Source organism: Antechinus flavipes, chromosome 4, assembly GCF_016432865.1.
Source record: "Antechinus flavipes isolate AdamAnt ecotype Samford, QLD, Australia chromosome 4, AdamAnt_v2, whole genome shotgun sequence".
In the NCBI taxonomy this organism is placed as follows: Eukaryota; Metazoa; Chordata; class Mammalia; order Dasyuromorphia; family Dasyuridae; genus Antechinus; species Antechinus flavipes.
In genome coordinates, this window is record NC_067401.1 from 428,761,319 (window position 1) to 428,774,767 (window position 13,449).

A 13,449-nucleotide genomic window follows, 5' to 3' on the forward strand; every position below is an offset into this window, starting at 1 on the left:
ATGGGAGCTATTAATTTCCTCATTATACAAATGAGGAAACTGAGGCATAAAGGATAAGTAATTTGCTCAGGATTACACAGCTAGTAAATGTCAAAGTTGGATTTGACTCAGATCTTCCTGAATCCAGGCCCTGTACTCCATCTACTAAGCTATCTGGATGGGAGGAATTGTGGGGGATGAGGGGAGAAACATTCTCATTCTCTCTTTATCCAAAAATTGATATCCAGTTCCTTCTCAAGAATTTGTTACCTTTTGTGGAAGTAAAAATTTGAAGTGAAGATGATCAGATGCACTGTGCTGGGCTCTGGAGCCTACAGTTGGATGAAATTTGTTCAGCAGGTGTGTAAATCCTATTGGATATTGCTTTGTAGTCCTCACTTCTAGTGTGTGGAGCTTTGTAGAGACTTGCCATGTCACCAGAGCTGAGAGCTAAGAGCTAAGAGAGGGTTGGAGGCAGGGGTGGAAACTGGCAATTAATGCTTGCTGTTCTTTTCTCTGATTAAATGTGAGAAGAGACCCTCCTGGAAAGTTTGACCTTACCTGCCTTGATGTCTCCTCCTCTTTGTTTCAGGCATATATACATTTGTGTGAAGGAGAGAGATTGTTAAAATCTCTGAAGCATGATAAATCTTGGTGCCACACTTTTGAGTCTGCCATTTTTTACACCCTCAAGGGCCAGGTAAGGCACTATTCCAGAAAAATAGTGGAAGAATCTGAAACTTTAGTTCTCCCCTTAAAAGCTGCACCCAGAAATTTCCAGTATCTTTTTTCATTCATTACTACCACATATCACATTTCAAAAGTAGAAAACTAGAAAACTCCCATCACTTCAGCTCATTTGCTGCAATTGTCTTCCCCTAAGCAAGGAAAGAAAAACTCAGATCTATACTCTCCTCCTAAATGGAATCATTGTGAGTGACTTGACACAATATTTGAAAATTTAACTGATCAATTTGAATTCCAAAAGAGGTTCTGAGGAGGTGAGTAGAATGTAAGAAGATGAGGATGGGGAAATTATAATTAATAATATAATTATTATTATATCACTTATATAATATTATATATTATATCACTTAATATTTGTATAGCACTTTGCAAACCTATATAACTAATTTCATCTACCTCACATCCTATTATCACTGTTTTACAGATAAGGAAATTGAGGGAGACAGAATAAGTGACTTGCCCAGATTCTCACATTGTGTGTGCTGGCTGGATCTAAACTCAGAGTCTTTCAGACACCATGTCCACCATGCTTCTTAGCTGTGACACACACACACACACACACACACACACACACACACACACACACACACCCCAGATCCTTCAATAGAAATCCTTGCAAATGTTTGTTACTATCTTTCAGATCTAGAGTTCCCAACATCTCTTTTTCTGAAGTTTTATTGACATGTTAAGTTTTTATGTCACAAATATTTTCAGATATCTCCATTCAGTGAGAATTTTCTTGTAATACAGTAAAATAATTAAGCAAAGCTAACAATACAGTGATGTCAGTTGAAAGTGTGTTCCACATTTATGGCATTCCCACCTTCTCTTGTTACAGAAGCCACCTGCTAGTGGCTACTGGGGATCTAATTCTGGCCAGCAGAATTGACCCTTTCATGTGAGAGGAAAATAAGAATACAAGGAGATTGAGAGATAGTTGCATTCTCTCACCTCTCTTCTCTTCCTTCTTGCCTCTGATTTATTTCATTCCCCATCCACAAGGCACATCTGTGTCAGGCTGATTTGCAATTTCTTCAAATGTGTTATGATTCACAGCTTTGTGGGCTCTTGGAGAATCGACCTGCCCCTTCACACTTAGGCATAGTCTAACATTCTCTAAAAAGTTTTTTTAATTATAAGAAATCTCATTTTCTCTCCCTCCGCTTTACCAAATTGGGGAAAAAAGGAAAAGAAAAACAAATCCCTTACAGTAGATATGTATGTTCAAGGAAAACATTCTCTTTTTGGCTGCATATGAAAAAATCTGTGTCATTCCGTACTCTAAATCCATCACCTCTCTGTCATAGATAGTATATTTTATCCTTAGGTCTCTGGAATCATAGATGGTCATTGTATTGATCATATATAGTTTCAAAATTATTTCCTTTTACAGTATAATTTTTATTGTTTAAATCTTTTAACATAATGATAATATGTATTTAAAACATGAAACAAATTTATTACCAAGCAGGTGACAACAATTCAGTTGAGTGCATTTCTAAATTATCTTATGTAAAAAGAGTTCATTTTTATCACTTTTGGCATTCTATGTTAATTAGATATAAATTCAGTATAGAATAATCCAATGTGGATTAATTACATCTAATTAAAGAACTAATAATAACATAATAACTAATAATAGCTAACAGGAATTCTCTAGCTCCAGCACAGATCAGCAACTGAGGCCCAGTGACAAAAAGAACAAGGTGCGAAGCCTCCAACCCTGGCACAACAGGTAAAATGCCAGCCTTAAAACCCCTGGTACTTTTGAGAAACCATCCCCAGAGGCCTTTCTGACCTCCTGAGGTAGAAGCTTGGGATAGTGCCTCTTGTGCTCAGGAGTAGATCTTAGCTTTAAGAGTCATGAAATAGCCTGGAAAGGGAGCAAAAAAATTTAAAAAAAAAAAAAAAGAATAATCCAACAACAAAAGCCCTAATCTTAGAAAGCTTCTATGGTGACAGGGAAGAATTATCTCCTGAAAGAGATTTTAAAATGAAAACCAAGAATATTATAGTCAAATTCTAGAACCCTAAGGTCAAGGAGAAAATAGTGAAAGCAATGAGAAATAATTCAAATACCAAGGAGTCACAATCAGTGTTACACAGGATTTAGTAGCTTCTACATTAAAGGATCAGAGGACTTGAAATATGATATTCTAGAAGGCAAAACAAAAAACCAAAACCAAAACAACACAAAAAAATCTTGTCTTACAACCAAGAATCAACTATTCAGGAAACTGAATGTAATCATTCAGGAGGGGGGAAAAGGGACATTCAGTAAAATAAATAAAATTTTTTTAAATGTTCAAACTTTTCTGATGAAAGGACCAGAGTTAAACAAAAACAAAACTCAAGAGAAGCATACAAAGGTAAACATGAAAGAGAAATTATAAGGGATTCAATTAGATTAAACTGTTTAACAATCCCTATAAAAGAAATGATACTTATTACTCTTAAGAACTGTATCTCTATTAGGAGGCGTATATATAAACAAAAGGTACAGGTATAATTGGACTTTGATGGAATGATATTAAAAAAGCAATGGATGAAAAAGAGGATTGTACCGGGAGAAAAAGGGAGAAGTAAAATAGGTAAATCATGAAAGAAGCATGAAAGAATTATTACAGTGAAAGAAAAGAAGGGGGAGGGTGAGCATTGTTTAAGCCATACTCTCATCAGATTTGGCTCAAAAGAATAACATACACAATCAATTAGATACAGGAATCTATCTTATCCTTATAGAAAAGTAGGAAGGAAAGGAGACAAGAAAATGAGGGGGCTGATAGAAGGGAAGATAGAGAGAGGTAGTGGTCAAAAGAAAAACATTTGTGAGGAAGAAGAAGGTAAAAGGAGAGAAGGAAAATATAAATGGGAAAAAATGGGGAGGAGGGAAATAGACAGCTAATGATCATAATTATGAATGTGAATGGAACGAAGAATACCATAAGATGGATAATAGAATTAATACACCCAAATCCTACAATATGTTATTTTGAAGAAGAGAGACATGTACAGAATAAAGATAAAAGGCTGGGGCAGAATCTATTATGTTTCAGCTGAAGTTAAAAAAAAATGCAGGGGTCTCAGACAAAGCAAAAGCAAAAACAGATTTAATACAGACAAGAAAACTACATCTAACTAAAAGGTACCATAGGTAATGAATTAATAGCAATACTAAACATAGATGCACCAAATCATATAACATCCAAATTTCTAAAGGAGACATTAAATGAATTACAGGAAGAAATAAACAGCAAAACTAAACTAATAGGGAATCTCTCAGAACTAAATAATTCTAAGCAAAAAAAAAAAAAAAAAAGTAAGGTAGTGAATAGAAATGAAAAAAAAAGTTAGATGTGATAGACTTATGGAGAAAACTGAATAGGACAGAAAGGAATATACCTTTTTTTCAGAACTAAATAGCACCAACACAAAAATTGCCCATTTATTAGGACACAAAAACTTCACAATCAAAAGCAGAAAGATAAAAAAAATTAAAGGCATCCTGTTCAGATCATGATGCAACAAAAATTATAGTTAATAAATAGATTAATTAGAATTCAAATTAATTAGAAATGAAATCTAATCCTAAAAAGTGAGTGGATCAAAGAAAAAAATCATAGCCAAAGCAGTATTTAATATCCCTAAAATTTTATACTAATTAAAAATAGAATAAAAAACAGAACCAATTGAGTGTACAACTAAAAAAGATGGAAAAATAACAAATTAAAAATGCAGTTTAAATGCCAAATCAGAAATCCTGAAAATCAAGAGATTAGTAAAGTTGAAAGTAAGAAAAAAGATTGCATATACATAAGCTATATCAAATTGTTTACTGTCTTAAGGGAGGTAGGAGGAGAGGGAAAGAAGGAGAAAATTTGGAACTCAAAATTTTATTAAAAATGAGGATCAAAAGTTGCCTTTATATGTAATTGAAAAAAATTAAAATATGTTTAAAATTAAAAAATTTATGTTATTCTCACAACAATCTTGAGAGGTGGGTTCTATTATTGATATTTAATAATAATTAACTTCTTTCAGATTAGTAAATTGGGATAAACAGAAGTGAAATAACTTTGCATGATGTCACACAGCTATACATTTTTGAGACTGGAGTAAAAATTCAATTTTTTCCAGCACATTGTTTTATTGTTCTACCCCTGCTATATAACACTGAGTGCAAAGAGTTCTGGGATAATAAGCTTAAAGATACCACAATCTGTGCTGGAACTTAGTAGGGATTCTTTCTGTATGAGTGACTCTGGTGAACCCCTGTTCTGCCTGAAGAATGATACCTGGCCTGATTTGTTATTATCTCCTAGGGAAGCAGCACCTATTTTACCACCACGACAGCTGTTTAGGTCCAAGCTCATTCCCTGGTTTGAAGAAACCGTGGCCAACAATTAAGCTGTTCAGTGCAGAAGAAAATATGTATAACTCTTCCCTTTCCCCAACTCCAACAAATGAATCTGTGTAGGACTCCCTCCACCCCCAACCCCCAGTGAAATAGAATTTTCTGTAGCAAATATAATTTGTAGTAAATTCTCATTTACCAATGAGAATGATCCTAATAAGAGACTATATCTCACTTGAAACCACATAATGATTTTTTAAAAATTCATGGTAGATCTGGAGAAGGACAGTCTTTCACTGAGGTTCATGAGTAGAAATTTTAACAAAGAAAATGTTCCTTTGATGAAAGTCCAGGTATCACTAAAGGTCCAGCTATCACATGGAGACTCTCAATCCCAATCCCTTCATGGTTGCCATAATTGTTAAGGACTGGGTGGGGGGATGGGAGTGGGAGGATGAATAAAGGGGATGGTTAAAAAACTGAGTTTCATCCAGGCAAATGATTTATTTGGCAATGCATGTAGTTGCAAAACAAACTGGATTCAAAACTCTTAATAGGGAAAAACCCAGAAACTTGATCTCTCACAGTTAATATATAATTTGGAAAGAATTAAAAGCAAATGTCAGCTATTCTTATATAGTTACTTTTCTTGCTCTTTTTCTCTCATTGGCACCTAGGTCTCCTTCAATGTGGGCCAGATGACACTTGCCCAGAAAATGATGAGGAAAGCACTGAAGTTACTAAAACGGGTCTTCCCTTACACTTGCCTTGCAGTTCTCCTCCAGACCAATGTTGAAAAAAACAAACATGTCTTTCATATGAGTCAACAGGAACAGGATGTCACTCCTCCAGGGTAAGAAAGAATCAGAATAGGACTGGGACATTAAAATAGTCTTTGAGCTACTTTCTATCGGTTGGGGAGTATTGACAATCTGCTACAGAAGATCCATAGCCTGTTCTGGATCATCCTTTCAGGGGCCTTTTCAATATATGCCTTTTCCAAAGTAAGTTTCCACACTGGAAAACAGTAGATGATATGGTTTTTGGAGTGTCTTCAAGGGCCCTTTAAGTAGACTGAGAGGTTACATTATTGCATAAGGACAGTCCTTAAAGGTTCAGAAAACCTTTGTATGTTGGTCAGATATAGTATCTTCTGAAGATTTCAAATAATTTATTAATTAATATTTGTTTATTAATTATATATAATAAATTAATAATTAAATAAATTAAAAGAGTATTGACTTGAGAAAAAAAATGTCATCTAAGACTTATTTTTAATGAGTGTTCAAGAGAACATCAGTAACTAATGACAATTTGCTTTTCCTCCTATCTATAGGAAATATTTATAAGAATAATTTAGACATATTAAGGATATCCTTAATGAGAGTGTTAGTAGGGAAGGGGGGAGGGAGGAATTAAGTATTTATATAATTCTTACTATGTGCCAGGAACTATGCTAAGTGCTTTTTATAAATATCATCTCATTTAATTCTCACAACAACTCTGTGAGATAGGTATCATGATTATCTCCACTGCAAATAGAAAATAATTTGGACCCAGAATTGAACAGAAAGAAGAAAATAGACTGGATTGCTTAAAGAAATTTCAGGGTTCTTTTAATGACCTCAGACTTCTCCCTAAAACAAAGATTGGTCTTTTAAACACCAGTATACTTCTGGTTATGTTGTACAGATGTGACTTATGGAACACTACATTATGTGAAAAATTTAAAAAGTCAAGGATTTCCTAAAGTCAACAGAGTTTCTGTTGATAGTAGGCAGGCTCTATCTCCTTTCAGGGTGCCACAGGGATTCCCCTCAGGGGCTGGAATATCTCTTCTCTTCTGCCATCTGCCCAGTCCCCCATCAACTGTGTTTCCCTATTTTTAGGGCATCATGATCTATGTGATACAGTGATTAAGCAGGCAGCTTGGTGATGCACTGGATAGAGCACTGGTTCTGGAATCAAGCCTAGTTCTTTTTTTTTCTAAGTTCAAATCTGACATTGGACACTTAACTAGCTGTGTGAGACTGGGCAAATCACTTATGTCTTGTTTACTTCAGTTCCTCATCTATAAAATGAGCTGAAAAAGAAAATGGCAAACCATGCCGTATCTTTAGCAGAAAAAAATCCAAATGAGTTCAGAAGAAGTTGGGCATGACTGAAAAAGAGCTGAATAATAACAGTAAACACCCCAATTCTATTTAAATATACAATTTCATAGTTAATTTAAAATATTGAAAGAAAAAATAGACTGATATTTCAGACCTCTAATCTCCATTATACCACCTTGGTCTGTTAGGCAAAATGGGCTCAAAACAGCTTAGTTTCTGTCTAGTATCCAACCCCACCAAATTCACACTCAAAACCAGCATTGCTGTTTTGGGGAGTGCTTCTAGGCTGGTGCTTGGAAGTCACTCCCAAAGATCACTCCTTGTTCCTTGGGACATCTGCAGTACACTGGCTGTAAAATTCAGCTTGTATTGTGACTCTTAGATCTCTTGTCTCTCACTTCCCAACAAGGTCATAGAGTCCACTCTCTTCTCCTAGAATGGAAAAGAACAAGTAAAAAGGCCAAAGACCAAGTCTGATTCTTGGAGCTACATGACCTCAGAGCAGGAGCATCCTAAAACTTCTTCCCTCAGAGCAAAGTCTCACCTTGGACATTGTAAATGAAGAAGTCACTAAATGGAGCAAAAAGAGGCATTACAAACAAACCTCTTTTTAGTGTTTTTGAAGCCATTCATAGATTTATCCCTTCCAATTACTTTTGCTGCTGCTCCACAGTCTCTCCAAGGGGTTTCCCTTCCCATTATTATAATTCTCCCAGAAATGAGCTCTCCAGTAATCTCTACATGAAGAGACTCCATCAGCTGAGAAAACCAATGGAGTCTCTGCATACATCAGACCCTTATTATATACAAAGAAGGGAGAAATAATGTCAAGAAAGAGATGCCTGAAACACATGTGTGAACCATGGAATGAGAATGAGAACTAAAAACCAAGTAGTTTACATCCTTCATCGGTATCCTTTCCATGTCAAAACCAAAACCAAACCAAAACAAACCAAAACAAACCAAAACAAAACATGAGAAAAGACCTCAGAATGTTGGGAAGAACCCCTTTGAAAAACCTGTGGAAGAACATGGACAAGTCTATTGGAACCAACTTGAACAGGCTGCAATAGCCAATTGTTAAATTTTCAGTAAACATTTGTCTTGGAAATCAGCAAATGCTATAGAACAGGACTTGATTTATTGTTATGGTATACCACCATAACAATAGACTTAAAAAAAAGATGGAAAAAATGTAAAAATGGCAGATTAAACTTTAAAGCTTGCTGTGTACACTTCTCTTTCCACTTCCCCTCCCTATCCCAGTCCAGAGTGCTAGTTATTAAAACATTTAAGAACATATCTCTGATGAGCCACGTGGGTTGGATATAATAGATCTGCTTCATTTTAGAAAAAATGTGCATATCTGTGATGAGAAATAATAGATCCATTAGGGTGTTAAGTACTGGAATTTTTAGCAAAGGGTTAGATAAACTTTAATTTGCTTTTCTCATGGAAAAGATGAAAAGAAGTAGGCAAGGTGATAGATAATATGGTTAGATGAGGTTGAAAGTAAATTGCTGGGACTCTCTCTCTCTCTCTCTCACACACACACACACGCGCGCGCGCGCACACACACACAAAATAATATGGTGTCAACTTGGAAGGAAATCCTGGTGAAATACCATAGTAATCTATGCTAGATCTTATATTTTTAAAATATAAATTATTAGTAAACTTTTACTGAGAAGGATGGTAAAAAAATTATGAGCAATATCAATTCATGTTTAACCTTTTTATCAATGAATAGGGATATAAATGACATGCTAATTAAATTTGCAGAAGTAGTAAAGCTGGATAGCTTGATGAAAATAATTTTTAGTTCATAGGCAGTATAAAAACACGCACTGGGCTCCAGCAATACTATGCTGATCCCCCAGGCTATAGCTGAAGCTCTGGAATTTAATGGGCATAAAAATGAAGTCTTGAGTTTGAGTTTAAAAGTCATACATATATACACATACTTCACAAATATAAAATGGCGAAAACATGGCTATACAAAAGAGTCTGATAAAGATCCACTGTTTTTAATGGATTGTAAGGTCAAGATGAACCAATAGCATAATGTAGAAGACAAAGAAAGTTAATCTTACACTACATTAAAAAACAGGCACTGTGTATAGAAGTATGGAAGTAGGAAATCCAGATGTGTTCTACTCTGATTAGATCATTATCTGGAGTTGTATTCAGTTTGGGGAATTGATATGCTGGAGAGTGCTCAGAAGATGAGAAGCTAGTCTCAAACCTCCAGATCATGCCCTATAAGCATGAGGTACAGTAACTAGATGTTTAAACTAGAAAAGAGATTTAGAGAGATATGATGGTTATCTTCAAATATCTGAAGAGAATTATAGTGTGGAAAAGAGATGTAAATCATTGATTCCTTTCAGTAAGGAATTCTTCCCTTCTGGATTACTCTCTAATGCTTTGTCTAAATTAGATGTCAAATTCTGGTGTGATCCTGTATGATTAAGGCTTCCTTCTCTTCTCCTAGAATACAAAAAAGTGTGTTTTAATAACTGGGTATAGCACTGTGTGCAATAAAAGAGAAGTAGAAGGAAAGGGACCTTGTCCTTTTGGGGGAACAGTAGACACATACAAATTCCTCTGGGGACTCATTTTTAGAACAAAGGGATTAAACTAATAGACCTATCTGATTTCTTTCTACTTTAAGTCCTATGAACCCAGGAAACCGTTGCTTCAAGTCCAGGAGGTATAATTGCAAGGAAGTCTTTCATGTCACCTAGGTTTCACATTTCTTGACTAGATTTTCACAGTTGGAAGTAACTTTAAGAAATTATCTTGACCACCCTTACACTCCAAGTAGGATTTCTCCTTGCGTTACTTATTCTAGTGCCTCTCTTTATGCCCTACTGTATGATTTTGCTTGTCTTTTACCTAAAATAGGAAGAAAAAATTGGCTCAGCTTCATCAGCAAATCTCTTGCCTGTCCTCATTATGGCAGATCTACAGCTTGGATTATGCTTGTCATTGCAAATATTTTGCTCACTTAGCTGCCATGATGCAAGTGAATTCTGCACTGGAAACTCAAGACAATTTCCAGGTAGGCTTTCGTATACTTATTGAGTCTCATAATTGCAACGAATGGAAGAAATCATTTAATCTGCTACAAATGAATTAATGAAAAATTATGTATTAAACACCTACTATGTGCCAAGCATATTATTAGCTACTAGAGATAGTCCCTATCTGGAAGCTTAGATTCTTGTTTTAATTTTTTTTTCAGTTAATATTTATTTTCTCTCCTTGCCACCTTCCTTCAATCCTTCCTCTTTACTGAGAAAGAAAAAAGAAACTTTACAACAAATAAACATAGACAAACTAACAAATTCCTACACTGGCCATGTCTAAAAATATATATCTTATTCTATACATTTAGATATTCTCTGCAGATGTTGGACAGTATTCTTTATTCTCATTCTTCTGAAACTATGGCTGATCATTGGATTGATAAGAGTTATTAAATCTTTCAAAACTATTCTTTACTGTGTTATTATACATATTATTTTCCTGGTTCTATTAATTTCAATCTATATCAGTTCATATAAGTCATACCAGGTTTCTCTAAAACATCTCTTTCATCATTTCTCATGTTACAATAGTATTTCATTACATTCATGTGCCATAATTTGTTGGACCATTCCTCAACTGATAGACAATCCCTTAGTTTCAATTCTTTTATTGTTGTTCAGTCATATCTGACTGAATGTAGGGTTTCATGGACTTATTTAGCATTTTCTTGGCAGTATCTTGGCAGATACTGGAGTGGTTTGCTATTTCCTTCTCCAGCTCATTTTGCAGATGAAGAAACTAAGGCAAACAGAGTTAAATGACTTGGCCAAGTTTACATACTTTCTAAGTCTTTGAGGACAGATTTGACTCAAGGGCTCATTACTCTATTTATTGTGCCATCTAGCTACCCCTCCAGTTCTTTGACACCACAAAAAATGCTGCTTTAATTTCTTTTCTATACATGGGTCTTTTTTTAGGGGTCTGTTGGAACCAACTTGAACTACCTTAAAGATCCAATTGTTAAATTTTCTGCATGGTTGTTTAGAGCTCAGAAATAGGAGAATGCTATAAATCAGGGCTTGATTTATGGTTCTCTTAATTCAGGATACTTAAGGAAATGATGGAGAAAATGTTAATAAGTGTAATTTAAAAATATTTTGTGACAGAGCACTTTTTCATATTACTAGAAATGGTTTCAATTTCTTCATCTGAAAATTGTCTGTCCATATCCTTTTGACCATTTATCATTTGGAGAATGGCTTGAGTTCTTATAAATTTGGGTCAATTCTCTATATATTTTAGAAATGAGGCCTTTATGAGAACTCTTAAATGTATAGGCTGGATTTGAATTTGTGAAGATGAATCTTCATGATTTCTAGGCCCAACACTTTATTTACTTCATCACTTAGCTCCCCCTCTCTATATACCCATTTAAACATACAATATTTCTCCCTTTCAAACATATGCTCCTTGAGGGCAGCAGTTGTTTTTGCTTTTTCTTTGTATCCCTAGGGCTTAGCACAATGCCTGATACATAGTAAGCATTTAATCAATAATTGTTGATTGATTGTGTATGGGACATCCAACTTTGAACTCCCTCTCATATTTGCCTTTTTTTCCTCCTTCCTTCTTTCTCTCTCCTTTCCTTCCTTCCTTCCTTTCTTCCTTCTTTCCTTCCTCCCTCTCACTCCCTTCCTCCCTTTTTCCCTCCTTCCCTTCCTCTCTCCCTTCCTCTCTCCTTTCCTTCTTCCCTCCTTTTTCCCTCTTTTCCTCTCTTCTTTCCTCCCTCCCTTCCTTCTCTCCTTCCTTCCTTCCTTCCCTCTTCCCTCCTTTCCTTGCTTCCTTCCTTCCTTCCTCCTTTTCTTCTTTCCTTCCTTCCTTCCTTCTCTCTTTTCTTCCTTCCTCCTTTCCTTCTTCCTTCCTTCCTTTCCTCCTTCCTTGCTTCCTTCCTTCCTCACTCTCTCCCTCCCTCCCTCCCTCCCTCTTTTCCTTCCTTCCTTCTTCCTTCCTTCCTTCCTTCCTTCCTTCCTCCTTTCCTTCCTTCCTTCCTTCCTTCCTCCTTTCCTTCCTTCCTTTCTTCTGTCCTTCCTTCTTCCTTCCTTCCTTCCCTCCTTCTTCCCTTCTTTCCTTCCTTTCCTCCTCCTTCTCTTTTTTCCTTCCTTTCCTCCTCCTTCTCTTCTTTCCTCCCTCCCTCCTTTCCTTCTTTTCTTCCTTCCTTCCTTTCTTCCTTCCTTCCTTTTTTCTTTCTTTGATGACATTTCAGATCATTAAAGCCTACCTGGACTACTCATTGCACAGCCAACTGGCAGGTTACCAGGGATTATGGTTCAAGTATGAAGTCATGGCCATTGAGAATGTTTTCAACAAACCCTTGAATAGAGAGACTGTGGAAATAATAGCTTATATGGCAGAAAAACTGTCTTACATCAAGTATATGATGGGCTATCTAGACCTGTCCATTCAGTTAGGTAAGATTTCTATCTCCATCTGATTGAAAAGCAAAGGATCTCCAATTCAAATCAAGTCTTGTTTATTAAAGGCCTACTATATTCAAGATAAGAAAGGCAACAGGGTTTAATACAATTATTCTCAACTGGTCCCAAGGGAAAAGGAAATGGCATTTATTAAATACTTACTGTGTACCACACATTGTGCTAAGCACTTTACAAATATTATCTCATTTGTAAAGTCTCAGGACATTTTTACACTCTTAAAAATTATTGTGAATTATAAAGAGCTCTTATTTCTTTGGGTCATAGCTATAGAGATTTACCATATTTGAAATTAAAACTGACAATTTCAAATTTTTATTTATCAAGACATTTAAAATAATAATAAGCTCATTATCTGTTAACAAATAACATTTTAATGAGAAATTATATTTTCTAAAACCAAAAAAGTTTATAGTGAGAGAAGTGTCATTGCCTTACATATCTTTGCAAATTTCTTTAATGTCTGGCTTTAAAAAGAGAACTGGATTCTCATGTCTGCTACTGCATTCAATCTATTGCAATATGTTGTTTTGGTTGAACGATATGAAGAAAATCCAGATTCACACTGATATGGAGTTTGAAAAAGGAAGGTGATTTTTTAATAGTAAAAGAAAATTTTTTACTATTATTAAGAAAATAATTTTGACCTTGAAAATACCCTGAAAGGGTCTCAGGGACTCCCAGGGATCTGCAGATCACAATTTGAGAACCACCGGATAGAAGGCCATCC

At 35.4% G+C, this 13,449-nt stretch overlaps 1 protein-coding gene across 1 annotated transcript in view; it reads left to right on the top strand.

Annotated features, from left to right (window-relative positions):
• The window catches only part of ADCY10 (adenylate cyclase 10), a 133,121-nt gene that overhangs the window by 103,105 nt on the left and 16,567 nt on the right, over positions 1-13,449 (top strand). Inside the window, exons 23-26 of the mRNA XM_051996831.1 lie at positions 572-679; positions 5,758-5,933; positions 10,102-10,258; positions 12,491-12,695. Coding sequence (XP_051852791.1) covers positions 572-679; positions 5,758-5,933; positions 10,102-10,258; positions 12,491-12,695 — 646 coding nt within the window. The remainder of the gene's footprint in view (positions 1-571; positions 680-5,757; positions 5,934-10,101; positions 10,259-12,490; positions 12,696-13,449) is intronic.